Raw genomic sequence first — 21899 nt, 5'->3', positions numbered from 1 at the left:
TTCTTAATACTTTTCCTCAGCATGTTCATGTCCAATTCTTTTTAAAATACCCCCATTTGACTCTGCTCTTAACAGCTAGCCTCAGCAAATCATTTTAGACAGAAAACCTTCTGGGAGAAGGTTCTGCTTTAATAAAAATAATCCTTGCATTTAATACAGCACCTTATCAAAATTTCTGAAAGTGCTTTACAGGATTAATTGTAAATTATAGTGCTGTATATTTTTCAAATTAAAATCCTGGAAGTCAAAACTGACATCTGGGACAAAGGTGAGAAGATTTTTTATAGTTAAAATGGTAACAGAGAATTATAGGATTCCATTTTTCTAGATTTCATAGAAGAGGACTATTTCATTTAATTAAACAGCAAACTAGATATTTAGTAGAATATCCAACATGATTGTGGACACATAGACATATTTGATATATTTTTTCACTTGAAGGTTTTGAATCACCTATGAGGTAAATTAAGAATTTAACCTTGACATGGAGCTTTAGGTTCAGTTTCTACACCCTGAAGCATCCTGCTCTGTGTACTCCATTTTGGAGAACAAGCCATAATAGCTGCCAGGAAAGCATGTTGTGCAACATGTTGAATTTTTGTGGCAATGCGATTTTTGCAAGTTGGGTTAAGTTTTTTTTCTACATTGACATTCTTAAAGGAGTAAAAGATTAGGGACTTAATGTGTATTCTTTATACTTTCATTGGAAAGTGTAATGAGTAACGTTTCAGCAACAAATATGTTCCTTTAAAGAGAAAGCCTGAATCAATTAATACTGCACGTTTAAATTTGCAAGTACTTAATTGCACAAATGGCAACTTTTTTAAGCTATGGAGACTTTAAGAAAAAGTCTTTAAGAGTAGGATACGAAGGAAAGAGTTGATTTAGTCAACCCAAAATTTCACAAAACCATTTGTTTCACAGAACAAAACCGAGACAAACTGTAGTTGGCACTACAAGCATAAGCATTAGCAAACATCAATCGCATAGTGGAACATTGCTTCATTCTTACTCACCCTGATAATTACAACATTTAATACCAAATCTCACATGGGTAAAATCAATTTTACAAATGATCCACACTTTGATGTACACTTTGAAATAGGTTTGACCATTTTAAATTAGCCAACTGCCTGGAGATTTCCTTGAAGCATTCCTAAAACTTTAATGTGATCTGATGTATACTCTACAGTTAAATAAGCAATGACTCCAAGCTGCATAGTAGAGACTGCAATATGCAATGCAATTGTTCTATGCTAAAATAATCCAACATACGTATTTTGAGAACTTTATGCATTAAAAACTATTAAGATGCACAGGTTGATCAATCACATTTGACAGCTGGATTGTTTAAAGTGTGCTTCAATTCAGATCGATCACTCACCTGTTGCTGGACAGGCACTTGCTGTGGTGCAGCCTGAGGTGATGAATGCTGTGACTGTATCCACGGTTGATGCTGATGTGGTGTAGGAGAAGTTTGATGATGCACTGCTGCATGCTGTTGCATGGGTGAACAGGTTGGCAATTGAGGCTGAAAAGGCTGATTTGGGTGCTGTTGGCTAGGTAATAAACGTTCCTGCATCACCTGATCTGCATGATTCCCACTGGGACCCAGTGCCCCGACTGGTCTTGGAAGGCTGCCAATGTCCCGTGGCACAGGAGAAGGGCTCATGTACTGTTGTGTTTGCTGCATGTTTCTGGGTCCCATGGTCCTCTGTCCAAGTCCCATGGTGCCTGGGGACTGATGTGGCTGTTGAGACAGAGGTATGTTTGGATAGCTTCCAACCTCCAGCTGCATTCCAGCACTGCCAGGCCTAACCTGTGGGGGAGGGGTACCTGCTGGGTTACTCATAGCTTTCATAGGCGACATTGGAGGTGGAGAAGCATATGTTCCCTGAGACTGTGTGGGGTGCATAGTTTGTGCATTAATTTGGTTGAGCGGACCACCTGGATGTATAGGTTGCTGGTGCATTAGTCCCTGGCTTGTGCCAGTTGGGAATCCCACAGTATTTGGATAACGGGGTATTGACTGGTTCACAGAAGGGTTATTATTAAGGCCTAGGTTTTGATTGATCCCTGTATTACTGTTAACTAATCCCTGATTAATGTTACTGTAAGGATATTGAGAATACTGCCCTGAGCTACTTACAGATTGTGAAGGTACTGCCTGGCTACGTGAAGTAAAGGTTATGTTCTGTTGCCTGCTACTGGGTTGCTGAGATGGATTTGGGGAGAATCTAGGACTGTGAGCAATTGAATCCCCATGGAGAGTGCCAGGTGGAGGGGGATGAGGGTGATATTGCGGAGTTGGAGCATGACGCAAGGAAGGGCCCATGTTGGGGGTTTGCTGGGGCATATGAGATAAGTGGCCTGGTCCTGAGGTTCCCATGAAGGGATTTCCCTGACTGAGGGCCTCCTGACCTTGAGCAAATTGGTTCACCCTCTGCTGTTGAGGCTGGTTGTGCTGCTGCAATGTATAATCACGAGTCAGGTAATTCCCCATCTGTTGCATATGCTGAGCATGCCCTTGCCCCTGAGGTGGTGGCGGTGGCTGCTGCTGTTGCTGGAAGGCAGGTCGAATCTGGTCTGGAACTTGGACAGCACGTGGTCCCCACATGGAGCTGCTATCCACAAACTGCGGTGCACACCTTTCGTTCTGCATAGTTGGGTAAACTCCCATCTGAGCACCACTGTGAGGAACCGGTGGAACTGGGGGATTGTGGTACTGTGAGTGAGGCGACGCCATGCCATTCCCAGGAGCATTACCAATCATTCGATTAGGCTGATCTACCAGATGCATTTTCTGCTGTTCAAACGGACCAAAATGATCAAAATGAGTCAGCTTCGTTTGAGTCTGAGTGGGTGGGGGATGATGGAGGGGAGACTGCATGGAGCCAAATCCTTGATCCATGGGTAGTTGCTGCCCAAGAGCATTCACTGGATTCTCTGAAAAACCACATTCTCCAAGACCTTCAAGCCCTTCACTGAAAATGTTCCCATCATCACCAAATAAACTCATCATACCCGGATCTGCCATCTTCCTTGTGCTCACAGCTCCCCCCGTGGCACAAAAAGTGAACTATTCTCTGCTTCACCTCACTCGCTTCCCTTCGAGGTGTATGTCCTCAAAGCCTTAAATCCTATGACTAATCAACTGCATGTCACTCCACATTTCCTTAATTCTTTTGGACAATTCAGTGTGAGGCAAAGTCTGGTTACAGGTCCTATGGAAAAAATGAAAAATAAAATAAAATTGGGGACAAATGGAATGAATGATGTGACACACACACACACAATATATATATATATAAAAAACAATAAAGCCGCTTTAAGATATACCTTCCCACAACTCCTTCTCATATGCACTAACACAAGAGGATATACTAAGCTTTCTTAGTTTAAAAATAAGATCATACGAGCAAAACTGCAATCCTTTGGGTAAATTCTCAAAGTATTTACATGAAGCATTGCTTAAAAGTTTGTACCAAGCGCATCCTACACAATAGATTATTCATAACCGATGCAGGCACTAACCTGACCCATTATTTCATTCTTCATTACACTCCCCAGTTCTACATTCTTGGTTGCAAAAGAACAAAAGGACATGAACTGCAGCCACAGCAGCTGCCGCCACACCAGGCAGGCAGCTGTATGAATATAGCAGAGCACCCCATCTGCTAGAGTAGAGCCGAACAAATGCTCCAACCTCCTCCACTATGTCCTTAACCTTTACCATCCCCAAGAGCGACAATCAGATATATAAGCAGAATTATTGATGCAACGATGCACTAAGTTCAGATGGAGAGACCAAAGGATTTGTAGGAAAAGTGTGTCAAAGAATTTTTAAAAACCTTATTTAAAATGTGACTACTTAAATGTATAGCTGATCCAACAAAATACATTTTCAAAATCTTCCATCTCGATTTATCCTTAGATTTACTTTCAAATTAGTTCTGCATTTGTTGAAACTCAACGGTTACTAAAAGCTACTTCCAGTTTTGACTAATATTTCAAATAAACATCTCTGCGACACATTTACAGTAACTTTAAATTCTCTGGCAAACAAGTGTACAGACATTAACATTTGCCTTTATATCTTGATGCTAAAAATGAAGCAGTCCATGAAACAATTTCTGACTTCATTGAGATATAGAACAACCACCTCAGTGTCCATTACACTGGAGATCCAGGCCACACTTTCTAAATGATCCTGACAAAGGAAGCGCAGCCACAGGGTTCATCACTCACCCCGAGACAAACAGATTACCAGTGATGTAACAAGCTCCATTTGTGACTAAGTGCGAGCGTATTCCAGCTGGAGTCTCTGGCAGATTACTCTTTCACTATCCCTTTACCATTCAGACAAAGCTAAACAGCAGGATGACCATTTACTAGTGCAGCTCAACCTCCATAAAGTCAGAGCCATCACAACTGTCCTCACAGTACAAAAGGACGAGAGAAAATTGAAGAACACTGCAATATAATTACTCCTTTTATTTCTGTATCACAGCTACATTAAATCTTCTCAAGACTAAGTTATTGCTTGCAGTTTACTTGACTGATCATTCTTTTTGAGCAAGGATGACATATTTTCTGCCACACCCATCCCTCCCCCACCCCATCAAAATAAACCATACCTTTACCCTTGCCTGAAAGGAATGGACAGTGAACCGTCCATTTTTTAAATCAACAGGAACAATAGGAAACTAGAGTATTTCAACTATAACTACCTCACCACAAGTTTGAATGAATAGCATCGATGTTGTCATTGTCTCTCAATTTGGCACTGTACATTGCTCAACACCATTTCAGAACATCCTGGTCAGCTATGACATTCACAAGTACAATTACACAGCATGGAGCAAAGCAGCTTCACAACCATCTGCCCCCACTGTACTCACTGACCCAATTTTTTTATTTAAGGTGCAATGATCCTTAATCCCTGGCACCGGAAGAAAGCAATGTTTTCACACAGAGAAAGTAGAATTTTAGCTGATGGGGATGTGATTGTCATGAAAACGTTTACATTTCTGCAAGGTCACCAGCCTGAAAACAGGCAGGCTCATATTTTAGCATTTAATGCTTTGTGCTAAACCAGTGAACTAATCACAACACACTATGACAGATTAACAAGAAAATGGATGGAGAAGTAGGTGGGGGAGGAGAAGAAGGGGGAAACAGGGCAATATCACTACCAGCCATCAAGAGGTCTCCAGGCAATTACATTTGCCATAAAGCTGGGGCTAAATTACCAGAGGATCCAAAGGGTGGGGCCCAATGGCGACATGCTGAGGAACAGAAAAATAGCTACAACTGACAACTATTAAGACCCAAATTTCTTCCCAGTTTCTGCAGTCACTGATTAACAAACCTAGTCATTTCCTACATTGTTTTACATTAAAAAGGTTTTAAAAGGGTCAATCCAGCACATCTCTCATTGAAAGAGCTGTTTGAGATTGCAGGTTGTCCCCATAATGCCATAGGGGCCTCCACTGAAACAGGCTCCTTTTAGACTCACTACTACATTCCTTTTTCCAAGGATTGACTGCAGCTGAAAATAATTTATCTGTTCCTCTTTCGCAGCACAGCATATGTGATTGGGGGCAACTTATCCATCATGAATAAACTCCAGTACAAAGACAGGCTGAGTGTCACAGGATACAAAAGGGCAGAGGTCACAACAGTAAGCTAGAGGGTTTTGCGCAGGGCTCTGGCTGTTATAAGCATGCATGGCCGCTTCTTTCAGACACTGCTGTTTTGCATTAGATTAGAATGCATTAAATGTATATTCCATTCCTAAACTAGATAGGTGCTTCTCAGGCCAGAAATTACACTTGTATATTAAATGTGCTGGCTTACTTATACAATTAACAACTGCATTCTCTATGTATGATTCCCTTCATTACCCCTAACCCCTCTCCTATTACTCCTACTATCACAGGCCTGTTTCCATCACATAAGCAAACCTATTCAGCAACTCCAGAGACAAGGGCTTTCATAGAAACCTAACTCCTTGTCCAGTTTCTGCTTTTGACTTTGAATCGAACATAGGAGTTGGGTCAGAGTCCGGAGAAGTTTACATACAAAAACATACTATGGAACACTTTTGTTCATTCATATAACACATATTCAACTTTAAAACTTTTGCCTTTTGATAACATACTGAGAACTTTTTTCCAACAAAAACAAGCCCGACTTCCACCATGAGCAGTGAAGGGGCGGGGGGGGGGGGGGAACACATCAGCTCCAAGTTAGCTACAAAAACATTTTTCTCTTTCAGAACTCAATTTAAAGTCAAATTCAGTTAAAGCACGCAATGAATTATTCTGATTTTCAATCAGCCCGTGAATAATTTAAACAAGTTTATGGATCAGCACAGGATCACTCCAGTTGCTAACACAATTTAGCTTAAATAGTTAAACCAACTCACAGCAAAAATTCATCCACAATGCATAACTGATATGACATGCAGGTGTTCAGCAGCCAGCTACCAACTGAAGTACCAGGTTATTGCATAGTTCAATATCTGGTCCCCAATTTACACTGTAGAGGCCCCGTAAAATTATATTCTGTTATGGCAGAGCTGAACAAAATAGAATGAGTTCTTCTAGCATATATACAGTGTCCCAAATTCAGGTCATACACAGAGTGGTGTTAAATTACCAGTTTAACGTATGCAGCTTGCCTTCTGCAGAAGACAGCAGGAGATTCACATCAGACATTTATACCAGGCTGATAAATTTCCTGCTTCACACCTTCAATCCAGGTCACATCAGAGGTCAACAGGTGGTAGTTTTCTTTTAACTCCATAATGGGATTGAGTAAACAACCATACTTTTACAACATAAATTCAAAACTCTTTATAAGTAGAATTTAAAGTTCATGGGCATGCATATGGGCATGTTACTATAGGGAACACCGAGTAAAGCCCAGCCACTCCTCTCCTCAGAGGAGGAGTGATTAGAGGAAACTGAAATAGTCCTGTGGAGTCCTGTAGCTCAGTGGTTAGAGCACTCGCTTTGCAAGCAAGAGACCCGAGTTCAATTCCAGGCAGGGCGAAACCTTGGGCAGGTTTCCTTACTCCACACGCCTAATAATAATCCCTCCAAATCCAAAAACAATAATAAATTGGTCATTTTCAATCTACGACTGTTTATGGGAAATTGCTGTGCGCAACTGGCTGCCGCGTTCGCCCACAAATATACAGTCAATTCACTTTACAGTATGTTCTGTGAAGCGCTTTGAGACGTCCACCCGACATGAAAAGCGTAATATCAAATGCAAGGATTATTATTATTAGTCATGTACAAATCACTCTTATGTCTCTCTCTTAGCGGCTCACTCAGCTGGATACGCACTTAAGAGAAATAAAAGTGTGGGAGGAAAAGGAAGTATGTGCTAAGTGGGGGGAGGAGGAAGTGTGTGCTATGAGAGGAAATCAAATGCAAGGATATATTATTCTAAATTACTTTTAAGCTTACTTAAAAACTATGGTCATAGATAACCCCTCATCAATGGCTAAATTCAAAGGTATGGTTTCCAGCTCCATTGCTGAAGGGAATGAGTAAGCAAAAGAATTGTTCAAATATACAAATGGTTTACATTATACCTTTTTCTAACTGGAAACTGGACAATAGAATGAAACTCCCTTGCAACATTTTGTACAAATCCAAAGGGAAGTTTAACTTAAAATTGCAGTGAAATATTGTTTCTTACAAACACACAAGTGGATAGCCACGAGCATGCCCAGGAGAGTCCAATGTTTGATGTGGGGAGAATACTTACAAAACAATTTAAGTTTCTGAAGGAACAATTCCATTCTCCAAGGTCAGAGATTTATAACATACATCTAAGCTTTCCTATATTCTGGAATGGAAGTAGGTATTTACATCTACATTTTACGTAATATTGGATTTTTTAAAAAATCATAACTTTCAAAATGCAACAAGTGTATCATTCAAAACTACATAGAATGTTTTCTCCTTCCCTTCCACCACATTATTCATATCAATTCACTACCAATTATACTGTTTAACACATATACAGCAGCAATTCACAAAGCTCAATTTCCTTTTCATCTGAAAGGAAATTGAATGTTTTTATTTTAAACGTCTAATTTCACTTCAAAAAGTTTATCCAGGACCAGAAGTCCCATTTTCTAAACAGAATGCTATAGTTTCACCTCACATCATTACAGTTTTTGCAAAATAGCGGTTTACGATCAGGCTTCTACCAAAGTTTAATTAATGAAAAACAAAACTAATTGTTGCAAAATTAATTCATATAAATATTTTCTCTCCTTTTCAAAAAACAAGAGCTCATGTCACGTCTGGGACAAGATAATTTTTTCCTGCCCTGTCCGAAACCTGTCAGTATAACATTCCCTATATATTTGTATAACATTCCCTATATATTTGCTTAATTTGGTTAAACTTTCAATGCAAGCTCTGCCTTATTTTCACACTGCATCAGGGTGATATCGACCTTTCCCCTTCCACATGAATAGCGCTGGCCATTTTCATACCAAATTGACACAGAACCCAGTGTAGAGTTTCAGGAATCTTGTGCAGTAAATGCTCATCCTCTCAAAGATTTGCAACATTCACCAATGGCTCAGTTGGTAAAAGGACTACTCAATGTGAAATTGATCCAAGGGTAGATTTGATTCCTGTTTTGTGATTAGATGCTGATCTCAGCTAGAGCAGCAGTAAAAGTGCTGCATTTGGCCCCATGTTTCGGAGAGGCCTGAGGAAAATTCACTCTTGATCGCCTTGCATCGAACCCTATTGAAAAGTGAATATCTGGATATCAACAACATCAAATTACATTTGTATCGCGCCTTTCACGTCAGGAGAACATCCCAATATTAGACGATAGAATGAGTTTGGTGGTGATGTGCCCTAATCTTGTCCATTCACCCGCTCCCGAGCAGCCTGTGAAACACCAGGAAATTGGAAGAGAAAAAACCTTTGGAAAACAAGGCAGATTCATCAAATGCAGACACACTATAATAGAAGTTCAAATAGGGTCCAATCATTTAGAAATAAACAGCTCTGAACTCCAAATCTGTACCTGTGTCAGCACTGCACCAGGCATGCTATGCAACAAGTTTAAGTATACAATTATAGGCTCAGATTATAATGGCAGAATCTATAGTTGTATAAAGATGAATGCCACAATTCCAATTTAAAGTGCACCAATATTTAAAAAAATAGCAGGTTGCCTTGGCGTTTCGAAAAATTAAAAAGGTATAAAAAAATTCTATAATTCCCCGATTTGTTTAAACACACGATTCCATACCAACAGGGAAACAACTTTATCTGCTACTGCACCCATCTGTTTTTTCCATTTATTTATATTTTGCACAATACTTAATTTTTTTAAAGTTTTATATTTATCCCCAAAAGGACAGAGGCCAGAAATTTGACTTATGCCACTGGAGTATACAACAACAACAAGATTGCATTTATAGAATGGCTTTCACGTCGGGAGGACGTTCCAAGTATAGTATGAAGTATAGTATGAACAAGACACCAAATTTACATCAGCATGAACCAAAATCTGGCACCAATTTTTTTTAGTACATTAACACAAAGTTGGCCTCCTTAGAACAGCTGACCAGGACCATGAAAAGTAATGCAAATAGGAACTGGCCGACTTAACAGCATGAATCGCGTCTTCCGAGGGGGTCGCCTCATGTGGTAAATAGATTTCAGGGTGTGTAACTGGGTAAAATGGCCCACACATGTTGGGTGCTCTGGTTTACTTCAAACTTTCTAAGTGCAAGTGAGGACAAGTCAGTATGTGTGTGCTGTGTGGGCTCCAGCTGTGGAGCTGGTACTACATTTAAAACTCATGTTGCACCATTTGCCAATTTGTGGCATAATATCAAAATGGGAACTAAATGATGACAATATCATTGTAGCTTCAACATCTGAAGTATTTTACCAAAATAATACCATATCATATCTGACATGTCCCACAATAGCTCCACAAGTATTTCTCCTCCCCCCACACCCATTGCTACTGCAGTACATCTCACTGAGAAGACCCAAAAGTAGGACATCCACCCTTGGATACATTGGTTTTGGTTGGGAGGGTGGGCGTGGAAAGGCAAAGACACTAGGCAAATACAGTTTACCACTCACTCAAAGAATACAGTCTACAGCTCCAAAGAAAATGAAAATCAAAGTTAAGATTTTTTTTACTGGATTGATTACAAGTACAATAGTCTTTGCAAGCAACATATCTAACAAGCGAACAAATTCATTTGACACTGTAAAATATGCCATGCATAGCCTTCAGGTGAAAATACAAAAGCAGCAAAATAAAACTAACGCAGAACCTTTGCAATAGATCCCATACGGCAAACAAGGATACGTTATCCAGTTTAGCTATATATTTACTGCACAGCTCCAGTTAAAAGGCAGAAAAGGGAACGTTTTTAATCACCCAGGCAAGGCATACCACCAGGAACAGACAGTCCAAGGAAACAAACATTTAAGTGGCTCTTGAAACACTCAACCTTTTCCAGGATCCATCTCATCATGTCTGTCTGTACTCTCTGACATTTAACAGAATGGAACCCAGATCTTTATCAAGTGCTCATATTGTTCATAAATTCAATACTCTCGAGGTTACCATTTCCCTTAATTATGCCAAACAGGTGAGAAAGCCAAAATTGAATTGAAAACTCTTCCACTCATAAAGTTGCCAAGACAAATCTAGATTTGAGGCCATGGATGAATATGTATGTTGAATTATCCAAGATGCACAAGCCTGCCTGGGATCATAGGAGAATGGATTTTCGGTGGTTTTATACACACTGTACTCCATGGAGTGAATGACCAACTTTATTTGGGAATTTGCTGGCTAGGATACCAGAAGAAACTCTCTTCTCTTTTCGAATAGTGCCATGGGATCTTTAACGTCTACCTGAACAAGCAGAAGGGACCTTGGTTTAAACGTCTCACCTGAAGGATTGCATCTTTGACAATGCAACACACCCCAAGCGGTGTATTGGACTGTTATCTTAGATTATGTGATTCTAAATCCAGGCGTGAGAATTGAACCCACAAACTTCTGATTCAGAGGCGAGATTATTCCACTATGCAAGAAACATCATCAGAAAGCATCACCTGGATTATTTTTATACAGAATGGAAACTAGGACACTGTCAAAAAATGACTTTAGCAGTCAAACAAGCATTAACATTTCTTGTTATTCAGATTACATAGATATGTGCCACAGCAAGACGCAAATATGCCGATCTGGCTTAATCCAAAACCAACACTTAACTCATGATGACCCAAGTCCCTAAAGCACGCTAGTAGAACATCCCGTCCTTCATCCCCCTTACACTTACCTCGAGGGAAAATACCAATAGATCACCAAACCAGATGTGACACTTGGATTAAAAATGAAATATGTGGTCGGCAATGGTATCACTGCCTCCATAGTTAAGCAGCTCACTGATACTAAGCGCCTTTTAGAGTAAGAAACCTAGGTGAAGGGCCAAGGCCCATAATATAGTGTAGAAAATCATTACGGTGGAAAATAGCAAAAGACTAGATAAATCAAGTGTGTTAGGCAACACCAATCTTGGGTTTTGAAAGTGTGCAGGTTTGTAGAAGGAAGGAAAGCCTGAGGGTGGTAAAAGATTTCCACACTCTTGGGAAATAATTAATTTGTGTAAGAGTTGATGTAATGAGGTTTGAATTAAAACATTGACCAAAAGCATGTAGTACAACTTATTTGGGGGGTTGGAATTCACACTAGGGCAACGTTCTAGGTTTTCACACATCAAATTGCTGGTTTCATGAAGTGCCAATGGCCAGTCAACATTCATGGAATTATATACGCAGGTATGAGAGGCAACTTTTAGGAGAGAAAGTAGAAGAAAATCACTTCAAGAGTAAATTACCGGATCCAAAATAAACACTTCATCCAGTTTGTTGTTCTGCCTTTTTGCCCAGCGCCTTGGGACATCCTCTCGACATGAAAGGTGCTATACAAATGTAATTTTGTTGTTGTTGTACCTTCATTTTTATAATTTCATTCATGTCTGAAAAAATGAACATTGTAAAAAGTATGATTTGCTACTTTGATTGCTGAAAATACTTGCAAAATGAATGTACTCCTGCCGGCTAAATGGGAAATTAAGTCAAACAGTTGAAAGAACAGTTTTTGTAAAAGATATATTTCACAAAATACTTTTTACTAGTTAAATAAGAAGAGCATCATCTATTCCCCCACCACTCCCACACACTAGTTGTCTTCCCCTCTCCCCTCACAATATTAATGGTCATTATGCCATCTGCGGAAGGGAAAAAATGCACACAAACTTCCATGTAATATCAACCAGCAAAGTGACATCATCTGGCAACAAAAGGCCAACTATCTCTCCATAGAAATCAATGGCTGCTCTCAACAAGTGTAGCAAAAATTGTTGTGTAGATAAAATTATAAAACTAAATTTATACTGGAAACTAGGTATTGAATTAGTGAATGTATTACTCAAGTTATTTTGACCACAAATCCTTTTTAAGAATATTTAAGTTCTTGATGATCGAAAAGTATTTGAAAGGAATGTGAAAATAAATAGTATGCAAATAATATGTGATGATAAAACAATCACCATTCCTGAATAATGTTAGTGGAAATAGATCATTTATGCTGAGCTGATCACAAAAGCAGACTTCAAATTGCTCTTCTTTTAGGCGAGTATTAAAACTAAAATCCTGACCACAATCATAATTTATTTTTGACAAATACAGTATGCCTGAGATTTATTATTGTAACTTCTGTAATGATTCATTAGCAACTTGAATGGTGTTAGATCGAGCCACATTGACCAGTAAAGTCCAAGGTTCAGTCTGTAGTTTGTGTGGACTGAGCTGACCTCAGACAGTGCAACATAAAACACTAAAAACAAAATCAGATAAAAACACATTTTATGTTTTTATGCATTTAAAAAAATGGGAGAGGTATATAATCACATCCAGAATAGTAAACTCAGCATAGACCATTAAGGAGGAAGCATGGAAGGTTTTATCCATATCAAGCATCTTGAAATGTATAACCTCACGCAATACCAGTATGAAGAAACATAGTACCAATTTCAGAAAGGAGTAAACCAAAGACCAACATAATTATGCATTTAGCTTCTCTCAAGATTGCTTCAACGCATCTCTCTATAAATCTAAAAACCCTAAAACATTTACGTCAGGTACTAGTCGAGTTACTTTTTGAAACCCTTTGCGGTTTCAAAGCAGAATATAAAGGAAATGTATGGCAAAATGATCTGCATTGAATGACAAGTTCAAGTTTCTGATGAAATGCTGCACCCCAAAAAAATTTCAGATGCTGATAAATCTGCTGTAGATTTCCAGCATTTTCTGGCTTTGTTTCAGCTTTTCAACATTCACTGTTTTCTTCAATCTGTATGAAACAACCTTACACACACACACAAACGCGATCCTATTCTAGAAGACACGAATATGATTACCAGTATGCCCGCTCCATGTCTATATACTTGGCATGGAATTCATGATTTGCTGCAGACTAGTACCCTGAAGAAAAGGGGTAAATGACCATCTAATGTCTCAATAACTTACCCGTAAGGTAGATAAGGTAAAAACACTTAAAATCGAGTTGAAAGGCCTTTTACATGTTGCAACCGCGTCTCTATATAGGCACTTAGTTAAATGAAATATTCCTGAAAAAACAGAAAACCTGCCTGAATTTCACTTCTTAGCTCAGAAATCCTGAAGCCAATTTTACCATTCTTATTGCTGTCTGGCTTGTGTGAACCAGGGTAGTTCTTAGTCCATAATGTTCAGTTTCCTTCTAAAAAGTGACTTTACAAACTTCTAGATATAAAGGCATTATATAGTGATTTACAACATTAGTAATTTGCTACTTTTTCAGGGTTTAACTTTTAAGCATTCCTGTAATAATCGCCCAGAAGCCTAAGGTTTTCAAACTAAATTAGAAAGGAGTTTAAAGGTCTTGAGGGGAAACAGTTCTGGCCATGATGAATCGGGTGGAGAATTCCCAGGTTGGAAGCTGTGGATCAAGGAGGGAAAGAAGGCGGGGAGGACAGTGAAAAAGGAGAACTGAGCACGAGTAATGCTCAAATGCCCACAAAGTGAATGACCGGGGTGGGGGGGGGGGTAGTTTCCGTCATCTAAACAGACAGCTTTGTATTACTGCTGCCATATGGAGGTAGTTGTATAATCAGGTATCACAACATGGGCTTCCTTATGACTTTCTCATTAACAGAGAATCATATTAACCTGAACCAGAATTCCTTTTGAATGACTCGCAAAGATATCATTGTTTGCAGTGGTACCCTAAGTAGGATTTTGTTGCATCAGACTTCAGATAATTGAAATCAAAAAGCAGGTGCAGAATGAGCCTGCTAGGTCACAATACTGGCATCCTTTGTCAACTGGAAATATTTGGAGATCAAATGCTCCTTTTGGAGTTAGAAAGTGAATGGGTTTATACAATTTCTTTAGACGTGGAAAGGCATAGTGGCGACCCAATGCTCTAAAGTGCAGCATAAATCTAGCAGTGTAAGTTGTAGTCTAATATCAAATCCAGGGAAAGAAAAGGAGTATTTGGGACAGCATATATAGGCGATTTCTTTCTATTTTCATTTTTAACTCTTGCCACCTTTCTTTTATTACTTCTCTCTCTTCCCTTCCTGAAGGCAGGACAAGCAAGCTCTTCTTTGGGTATAATTCCACGCAATCTAGTAGCTGTTTGATACAATGCCCAAATGGATATTCTTCACACACGAGTGACTGCAAGCTATTTGGCTCCAGAAGGGAATCACACTAAAGTTTGATTTTATTTGATATCTACAAAAGCATATTTTACAGCAGTCACTGAATAGCGATCAAAGCAACTCTCCAAAGTCCAAGGCTACCAAATTAAATTGTAATATCCCACAGCCAAGATCAATTATCACAGAGTGGCACAAGAATTGTATTTGTAACATTTTGGTGTGTATTCCATTGTGCTGTATCTGGGTGGTGCCTTTACTGACTAGGCCATCGGGGCCACTCTAAAGCATTCCGTTTTTGGTGTGGAACTAAATTTAGTGAACTTATGTATAACTAAAATATTTGATTGATTTGGACACACAATACAAAATTACATTTGTATAGCACCTTTCACGTCAGGAGGGCATCCCAAGGCGCTGAATTGCATAACTACCGATCAGATTTTGCGATCCGAAATCAAATAAGGTTTGAATGGAGAGGTTTGAATGGAGTGGGGCTGTTTGAGGCAGGTGAGGGGAGGTCCCAAGGAATCCAAGGTTTCCGCACAGCACCCGTGTACTTGGTTTTCTGAACTAGGGGAGTCAAAAAGCAACGGACACCATTTCACAAGGAAATATTATAAAAAATTATAGATGCAAAGCTTTGCAAGTAACTCATTCTTGTCCCATAACATTTACCGCATTCCTTTATTAAACAGCACATGTAACAGTAATTTCTGATCTGATCAAAATAGCTTAGAACCATTCCCATACTCAGTTATATCATCTCTAATATTTGAAACTTGACCTTTTTTTAATGCCCTATCACAAACGTTTTACATGGCCATATTTAGGAAAACATTTGATAGTCATATTAACAGGTGCACCCAATATTATATATCAATTTCTTATCAACTTCCATACCATTATTCAGCGTTTCCATTATCACTTTTAGTTTGTGCCTAAATGTTGCCGCCCTATATTTAACTTTGAGGAACGTGAAGTTAATAATAGGTCGCATACAGAACAAAAAAGATCCATTAGTACACATGTCATGGCATTAAATTAAAACCAAATCAATGGAAAACGTGCACACATTTTTATTTTGTACTAAAAGATCCCAAATATGTTTTAATTGTGGCCTCAAGTGGTTGGTAGAAATACTATTATGAAATCTTTTTTTTTGAATCAAATTGCTTTTCTTCTAAGCCCAATTTTATACTCACCTGATATCCACAAACAAAACATTTTCAAGGAAGGGTCAATGACTTTTCCTTCTCTGACTAAAATTGGCAGTAATCATAAGCATCTGTACTGCTGCCCCAGCCAAAACAATAGGAACACTGACAAGGAATCAAACCTGGAAGCTTCCAGGTACTATGGCACATAAAGTCTGCACCTTAACCAATTGAGCCATCGGAGGAGCTCCTTGACAACCTCCGAGTACTGATAGCTTGAAAATGACAAATGTGTTGCATATTTACAAAATGTTTCTGAATTCCTAATGATGAATAGAATTAAAGTGCAAAACAGTCACATTGCACTGGATATATATTTATTTTGTGAAGCATGTCTAACCCGCTCAGTTACTCAGAAGTTCAAAACGTTATTTGCCAAGCTGAAGCTCCACAAAGGGGCAAGTTAGTGGAGCCTCAGTTTTCTAGTTTTCCATGCTGACAAAATTTAACACTGACTTTAAGAAACATTAATGTAACTTACATGCAACCCCTGCAGCCAAAGGCAAGTGAGTGCAACTTCCATGCTCAGTTACAATAAAACACCTTCTTCTTTAATGTATAGAAAAATAAAAGTGACATTCAATCATTTAAATCAAAAATCTTAATTTATCTCCCCTTCCAAAACCACACATTTTCAGCACGTTCCCTCCGAGTCAAAATGTTGCAGATTCAAGACACAAATAAGGATTTTGAGCTTGCAGTCTTGGCTAACTATCCAATGCAGTGCTGGAGAAGTGCTGCATTGTTTGAGGTGTCCTTTGGTTGAGGTGCTAAACTGAGATCCTGTTTGTCTGAACAAGTGGATGATAAAGATCTCATGGGACCATTTGAAAAGAAAAGGGTGCTTCTCCTGGTGTCCTGGCTAGCTAGCACTCACTAAATATGAAAACATTGATCATTCATGGCCATTTGCTGGATGTTGCGATTTGCAAATTGGCTGCCATGTTCATCTACAAATGCACTTTACAGAAAAAACTTTGAAGCACTATCAATCATTTCAACGTGATAAAGGATACTTAAATAATCTTGGATCACGTTGAAATTATATTATATACAAGGATTATTATGTTCACTTAAAGGGTTAAAGAGCTCTACCTTGGTCAACTGCACGCTCTTCAAAATGAATAGCTACTATCTATTTCAGCAGACTGCTAATACAGGTTTTCAAAAATTCAAGAAATGGCATTTTGCGTAAGAATTCTGAAAGCCTCTTGCACAAGAACTTGCTCTTCGAGTAACCTTGTTTCAAATAAAATGTAACCATGAGGTTAATAGCTCTTCCTTGGGAGTTCTGTGTTTGTAATCAATGCTGTAAGACCAACGAACGCAATGTTGTAGTAAATTTGAAAAATAAAAAAAAAGGGCTGCCCCACATGGCTCGCAACTGTAGCTTTCATCGAATTATGTTGAAATATTTAATTCGTCAAATCCTACGGTCAAGCTGAAAGGAAAAGTTTGTATCTGACTATCTATTCCTACAGTAGCATTTCATATACTTAAGTCTTTACAAATCAAACTGTTTGTAGAACTTCAGCTGGCTGTACACTTCTGGGCCATATGTGCAATATATTCAATGTTTCTTTGAACTGTGTTCAAATAAAATAATCAGCTCTTACACGATATGGACACATGAACACTGATACTGAATATTACCAAGTGGCTGACAATATAACGAGTTATCAAACCACCAAAGCAATTTTTCAGCATATTTCTAGAATTGCAATACCTTATACATATACTTTTGAATTCTGAGCCATTATTTAAGCATTCACACCACTAGTGGAAGCAGTGTGCAAGTTCTTTTCTATAAACAGAAATTAAGATTTACTTTGTTATGCTTGGATTGAATAAGCTTGCAAAAGCTTATTTGCAAGCTTACTCAATCCAAAAGTTATAACTGCGCAAAAAACATTAAAGGAATCACTTGTAGCTGTTATTCAATTCTACAATATTACACAATTTGATACATAAAGCACACAAAACATTAAGTCTCAAATCAATGTTTGAATTGCAAAGGTTGCTTCATATCCTACGTTCGCATAACAGCAGTTCCTAAAGATGCACAGCTCAAGAGACAATTCAACACATATGCAAGGGTGCAGTGTACTTTAATTGATCCATTTTATTTATCTAAAAAGAATAAGTCTCAGGTAAGCACTTTTGGTTGGCTTTATATGACTTAACAACTAAACTATTAGACAACAGGACCGATACCTGATGTAGAAATCATGNTTTTTTTTAAGAGAAATATGTAACGTTGCCTTATATTCATTTAGCTGAGGAAGTTACTAAAAACTGCACAAGAAGCTCCCTGTGTGAGAGTGCAAAGCAGCTGAGCATGTGCTGCTATTCCAAGGTCCATGGAACCAGTCATATTCCCAATGTCACTTGTCCATATCTTAAATGTACTGGTTCTTGTCTGTAGACTAGAAGTTAATATCCAAAATGCGAAGATTAAAAGTTTATAGTTGTTAATTTATTAAGACTAACATACATTTTGGATAGTCTACGAAATACTTGAACATCAAACTGATCACAAACTAACCACTGCTTTCTATACAGGTTCATGTACAAGTTATTTTCTATTTCTGTAATGTGGTGGGCATCGATTCTAACTCCTGAAAAAATTATTTCCAGTATCATATCTAACTAATTTTTTCATAAATATAAGCCCTGTAATTAAAGCATTATTAAAAAAGACAATTTGCACATTACTGTTGCAAGACAACAGCTCGCCAAAATAATCAGCAAGTAATCTCTACCAGTTTAAAATTACACTTGCCCTGAGAAAAGTGGCATTTTAAAATCGAAAAAACACAACGACACTGGCGAGGAGAAAGGCATCAAACCACACCAAAGCCCCTCTAACAAAAGATTCAGGATCGACCCCATTTAAAAAAAAACTTAAATGGCTGCACACGCTGCTGCTCCTCGCCGTTTTCTTTGGACACATCAGTATCCCATGGATCTATCCAGTCAATGGGAAACCACTCACACTTCTAACTGTACCTAATCCAATAACTGGGCAACGAAATAAACAAAAACCTGTTTGTGATTTCAAACACCTTGCGAACTGGACTACTGTATTGCACCTCCATAGCCCGAAGCTGGACCCCTATAACCCCACATGGCAGCTCGTCATGGGCAGGTAAATTACCCCGAACGTCACTCCTTCAGCAAACTACCACTTTACCTCTGTACCTTCAAAATACTTTCTCGAAATAAATAAGTCTTTTTGCCCCCCCCCCAAAAAAATCCCGACTGCCCAGAATTACAGTAATCTGGGGAAAAAAACGAAATTAATCAAAATCCCGAAACAATTTAGACCCACTCCATCTTTCCGAGTGAAACTGGAGGGGGGGGGGGGGGGGGGATTTAAGTGTAGCGAAGGAGAACAAGAGTGTTTCAGTCTCTTTTATAATTACTGTCAATGACCGGAGTCAAATTAAGCTGCCATCTTAGGTTAAGAACGATTCTTTGTGTACAGCCTGTCCAGAGAGAGAAAACGCTGACCAAACACGCGAATGGAGAGCTCCTGCTCTCCTCGCGGAAAAAAAAAGTTACTTTGCTGAGAAACGCACGGAAATAGTTTGAAAATCCACCAGTCACACAGTGCGGGAGAGAAATCGGAAAGCTCCTCTGGAAGTTTTTGTTTTTGCAAAGTGCGGTGCGTGTGTTTTTTTTTCCCCCCTCGAACAAAGGGGTTTACAATGTGTGAATGTGTGTGTCCTTTGCCGCCGAAGACAACGACAAACATGGATGATTAAGCCTTGATGATGGTGCTGAGGTGCGTGAGTGACTGAGTGTCGTGGGATCTTCCTTTCGAGACTCTTCCTCGTTGCCCCCTTCAACCACGATTGCCCCCACTTTCACAAATACACGTGTGCCCCCCCCCCCCCAGTCTTTCTCCCCCAAAAAACTTCCCTTTAAAATTCGCACTGCCGCACGCACGCGAATCAGATTTTCTCCCTCCTTCCCTCTCCAGCCCCCCACACCCACACACCCCCCACCCTTTTTTTAAATCCCTCTTTTTGAAGGCGATGCAAATGAATGAAAATAAAAGTCGACCTCCGTTACAGGTTCATATCTTGGTTGGGGTTTTTTTTTGTTGCAGAAGCGCAAAGTGACTTAACCCCGAGCTCAGCGATTACACTCACTCAGATCCTGTTGCGAAAGACCTGAGGTCTCTCCTCTCAGACCACGCTCTCTGAGAAGGAGAGATTATCATCGCAGACTGGACCCAGAGCTTCTGACTAAACCAAAGACTGAAACTGCTGCCCCTTTTTTTTTTAAAAAAAAATGTGGTCATTTTCTTTTCTCTTTCCCTTTATTTTGTGCGTGGTTGTCGCTACAAATATAAGCGGCAAAGGAAACTGTGACGGAAATATTAAAACGCCCAGTTCGAACTGAAAGTTGAACAGGTTTTTTTTTAAAAAAACGAATTTTTTTTTCTTTCATCAACCGCGCTCTTTCACTCTCTCTAATCCCTTCTCTCACACTCTGCCCTCCCCATATCTTTCTCAGAGACCCCTCACCTCACACCACAGATATGTGGCGGCGGAGGGGAAGGGGAGGGGGCATGAAAGCGGTATAGCCGATCTTGTGTGTGAGAAACTAGTTCAAACCATATTCCCGAGTCCACTCCTCAATGACCTCAGGGAACCACCGAGTACCCAAACCGCACCGAGAGAGACTGAGGAGACTCGCACTCACTCACAGCGCCGCGCACACACACCACACACACACACACACACACGCTCCGGCCACTCGACCAAGGGCAACAAGATCCAATAATACTCAAGAACATTAATGAGAATAGTAAATATATATATATAGAGAGAGAGAGAGAGAGAGACATATTTTAAACACACACATCAGAGAGAGGAGAGTTGGAGAGGAAATAAAAACTCACTCCAGCGCCGGCTGCTGCTACAGCTGCTGAGGAGGAAGGACAAGCGCTGCTCTATTAATGAAATGTTAATGGCTGCTCCGCCAGCGGCACCGCACACACTCTACTCTCTCTCCAGTAGTGGTAGTTAGCAATCTCGATGACCGCCTGCCTCCTCTCCTCCTCCTCCTCCCTCTCACCCCACCCCCCCCCCCCCTCCCCATCACCATCATCATCATCATCCCTTTCATGTTTATTTACAATCAAATTTCCTCTCAACCCACTCAAACGCAAGACTCTCACACACTTTTTTTTAAAAAAATCTTTTCTTTCCGTACTTACTTTGTCGGCTCTCCTTGTTTTGTTTTTGTTTTGTTATTGTTTTTTTTGTAATAAATTGTTTTTTTCCTCCTCCTCCTCCTCTCTCTGTCTGTCTGTCTGTCTCTTCCCCTACTCTTCCTCCTTTTTTTTCTCTCTCGCTCTCGTGCCTTTTAAAAGGATTTCTTTTTTTCAAATGATATAATATAATTAATGGTTAAAAAAAAAGAAATGTTGTGGCTACATTTTATTGTATTATTGGTTAAGGCAAGAATATTCCTCTCTTTTTTTCTCTCTCTCTCTCTCTCCGGCGGCGGTTCACTCGTGTTGTCTCTACTTGTGGTAATCTTCTCTCTCGCCGCCGCCTGTCCTCACTCACTCCTTTGTGTTGTTTCTCTCTCACCAGAAGTTGGAGCCCCGGCTTCCCCCGCGCGTCCCCGCCGCTTTCCTCCCCTCCCCCTAACATGCTCGAGCGCGCACGGCTCCTCTTCCTCCGGGAGCGAGCACGCACGCACTCCTGCCCCCCCCCCGCGTCCCCGGTCCGAATTAACCCGCGCCGTCCTGCGCTTCGTTTATCCTCCCTCCGCGTGCGTATGTGCGTCAGCGACACGCGCGCGCCCCCGTCAGCGTCTGCCCGCCCCTCCTCCCCTCCCTGTCAACGCACGTCAACACATCTTATTTGCAT

At 39.8% G+C, this 21899-nt stretch overlaps 1 protein-coding gene across 2 annotated transcripts in view; it reads right to left on the bottom strand.

Moving 5' to 3' along the window:
• chd7 (chromodomain helicase DNA binding protein 7) overlaps positions 1-21267 on the bottom strand; it is a 123002-nt gene extending 101735 nt beyond the window's left edge. Inside the window, exons 1-2 of one of the 2 annotated variants that reach the window (XM_007896721.1) lie at positions 21239-21267; positions 1385-3224 (exon numbers count right to left, since the gene is read on the bottom strand). In XM_007896721.1, coding sequence (XP_007894912.1) covers positions 1385-3037 — 1653 coding nt within the window. In that variant the 5' untranslated portion in view covers positions 3038-3224; positions 21239-21267. Of the gene's footprint in view, positions 1-1384; positions 3225-11923; positions 11963-21238 lie in introns of those variants that run through there. The other variant, XM_007896722.2, reaches the window with a different exon arrangement.
• Positions 21268-21899: the final 632 nt, after the last annotated feature.

Source organism: Callorhinchus milii, unplaced genomic scaffold (assembly GCF_018977255.1).
Source record: "Callorhinchus milii isolate IMCB2004 unplaced genomic scaffold, IMCB_Cmil_1.0 Scaffold2, whole genome shotgun sequence".
NCBI classification, from domain to species: Eukaryota; Metazoa; Chordata; class Chondrichthyes; order Chimaeriformes; family Callorhinchidae; genus Callorhinchus; species Callorhinchus milii.
Note: the sequence above shows the minus strand (reverse complement) of the source record. Positions and strands in the feature narration are given on the sequence as shown.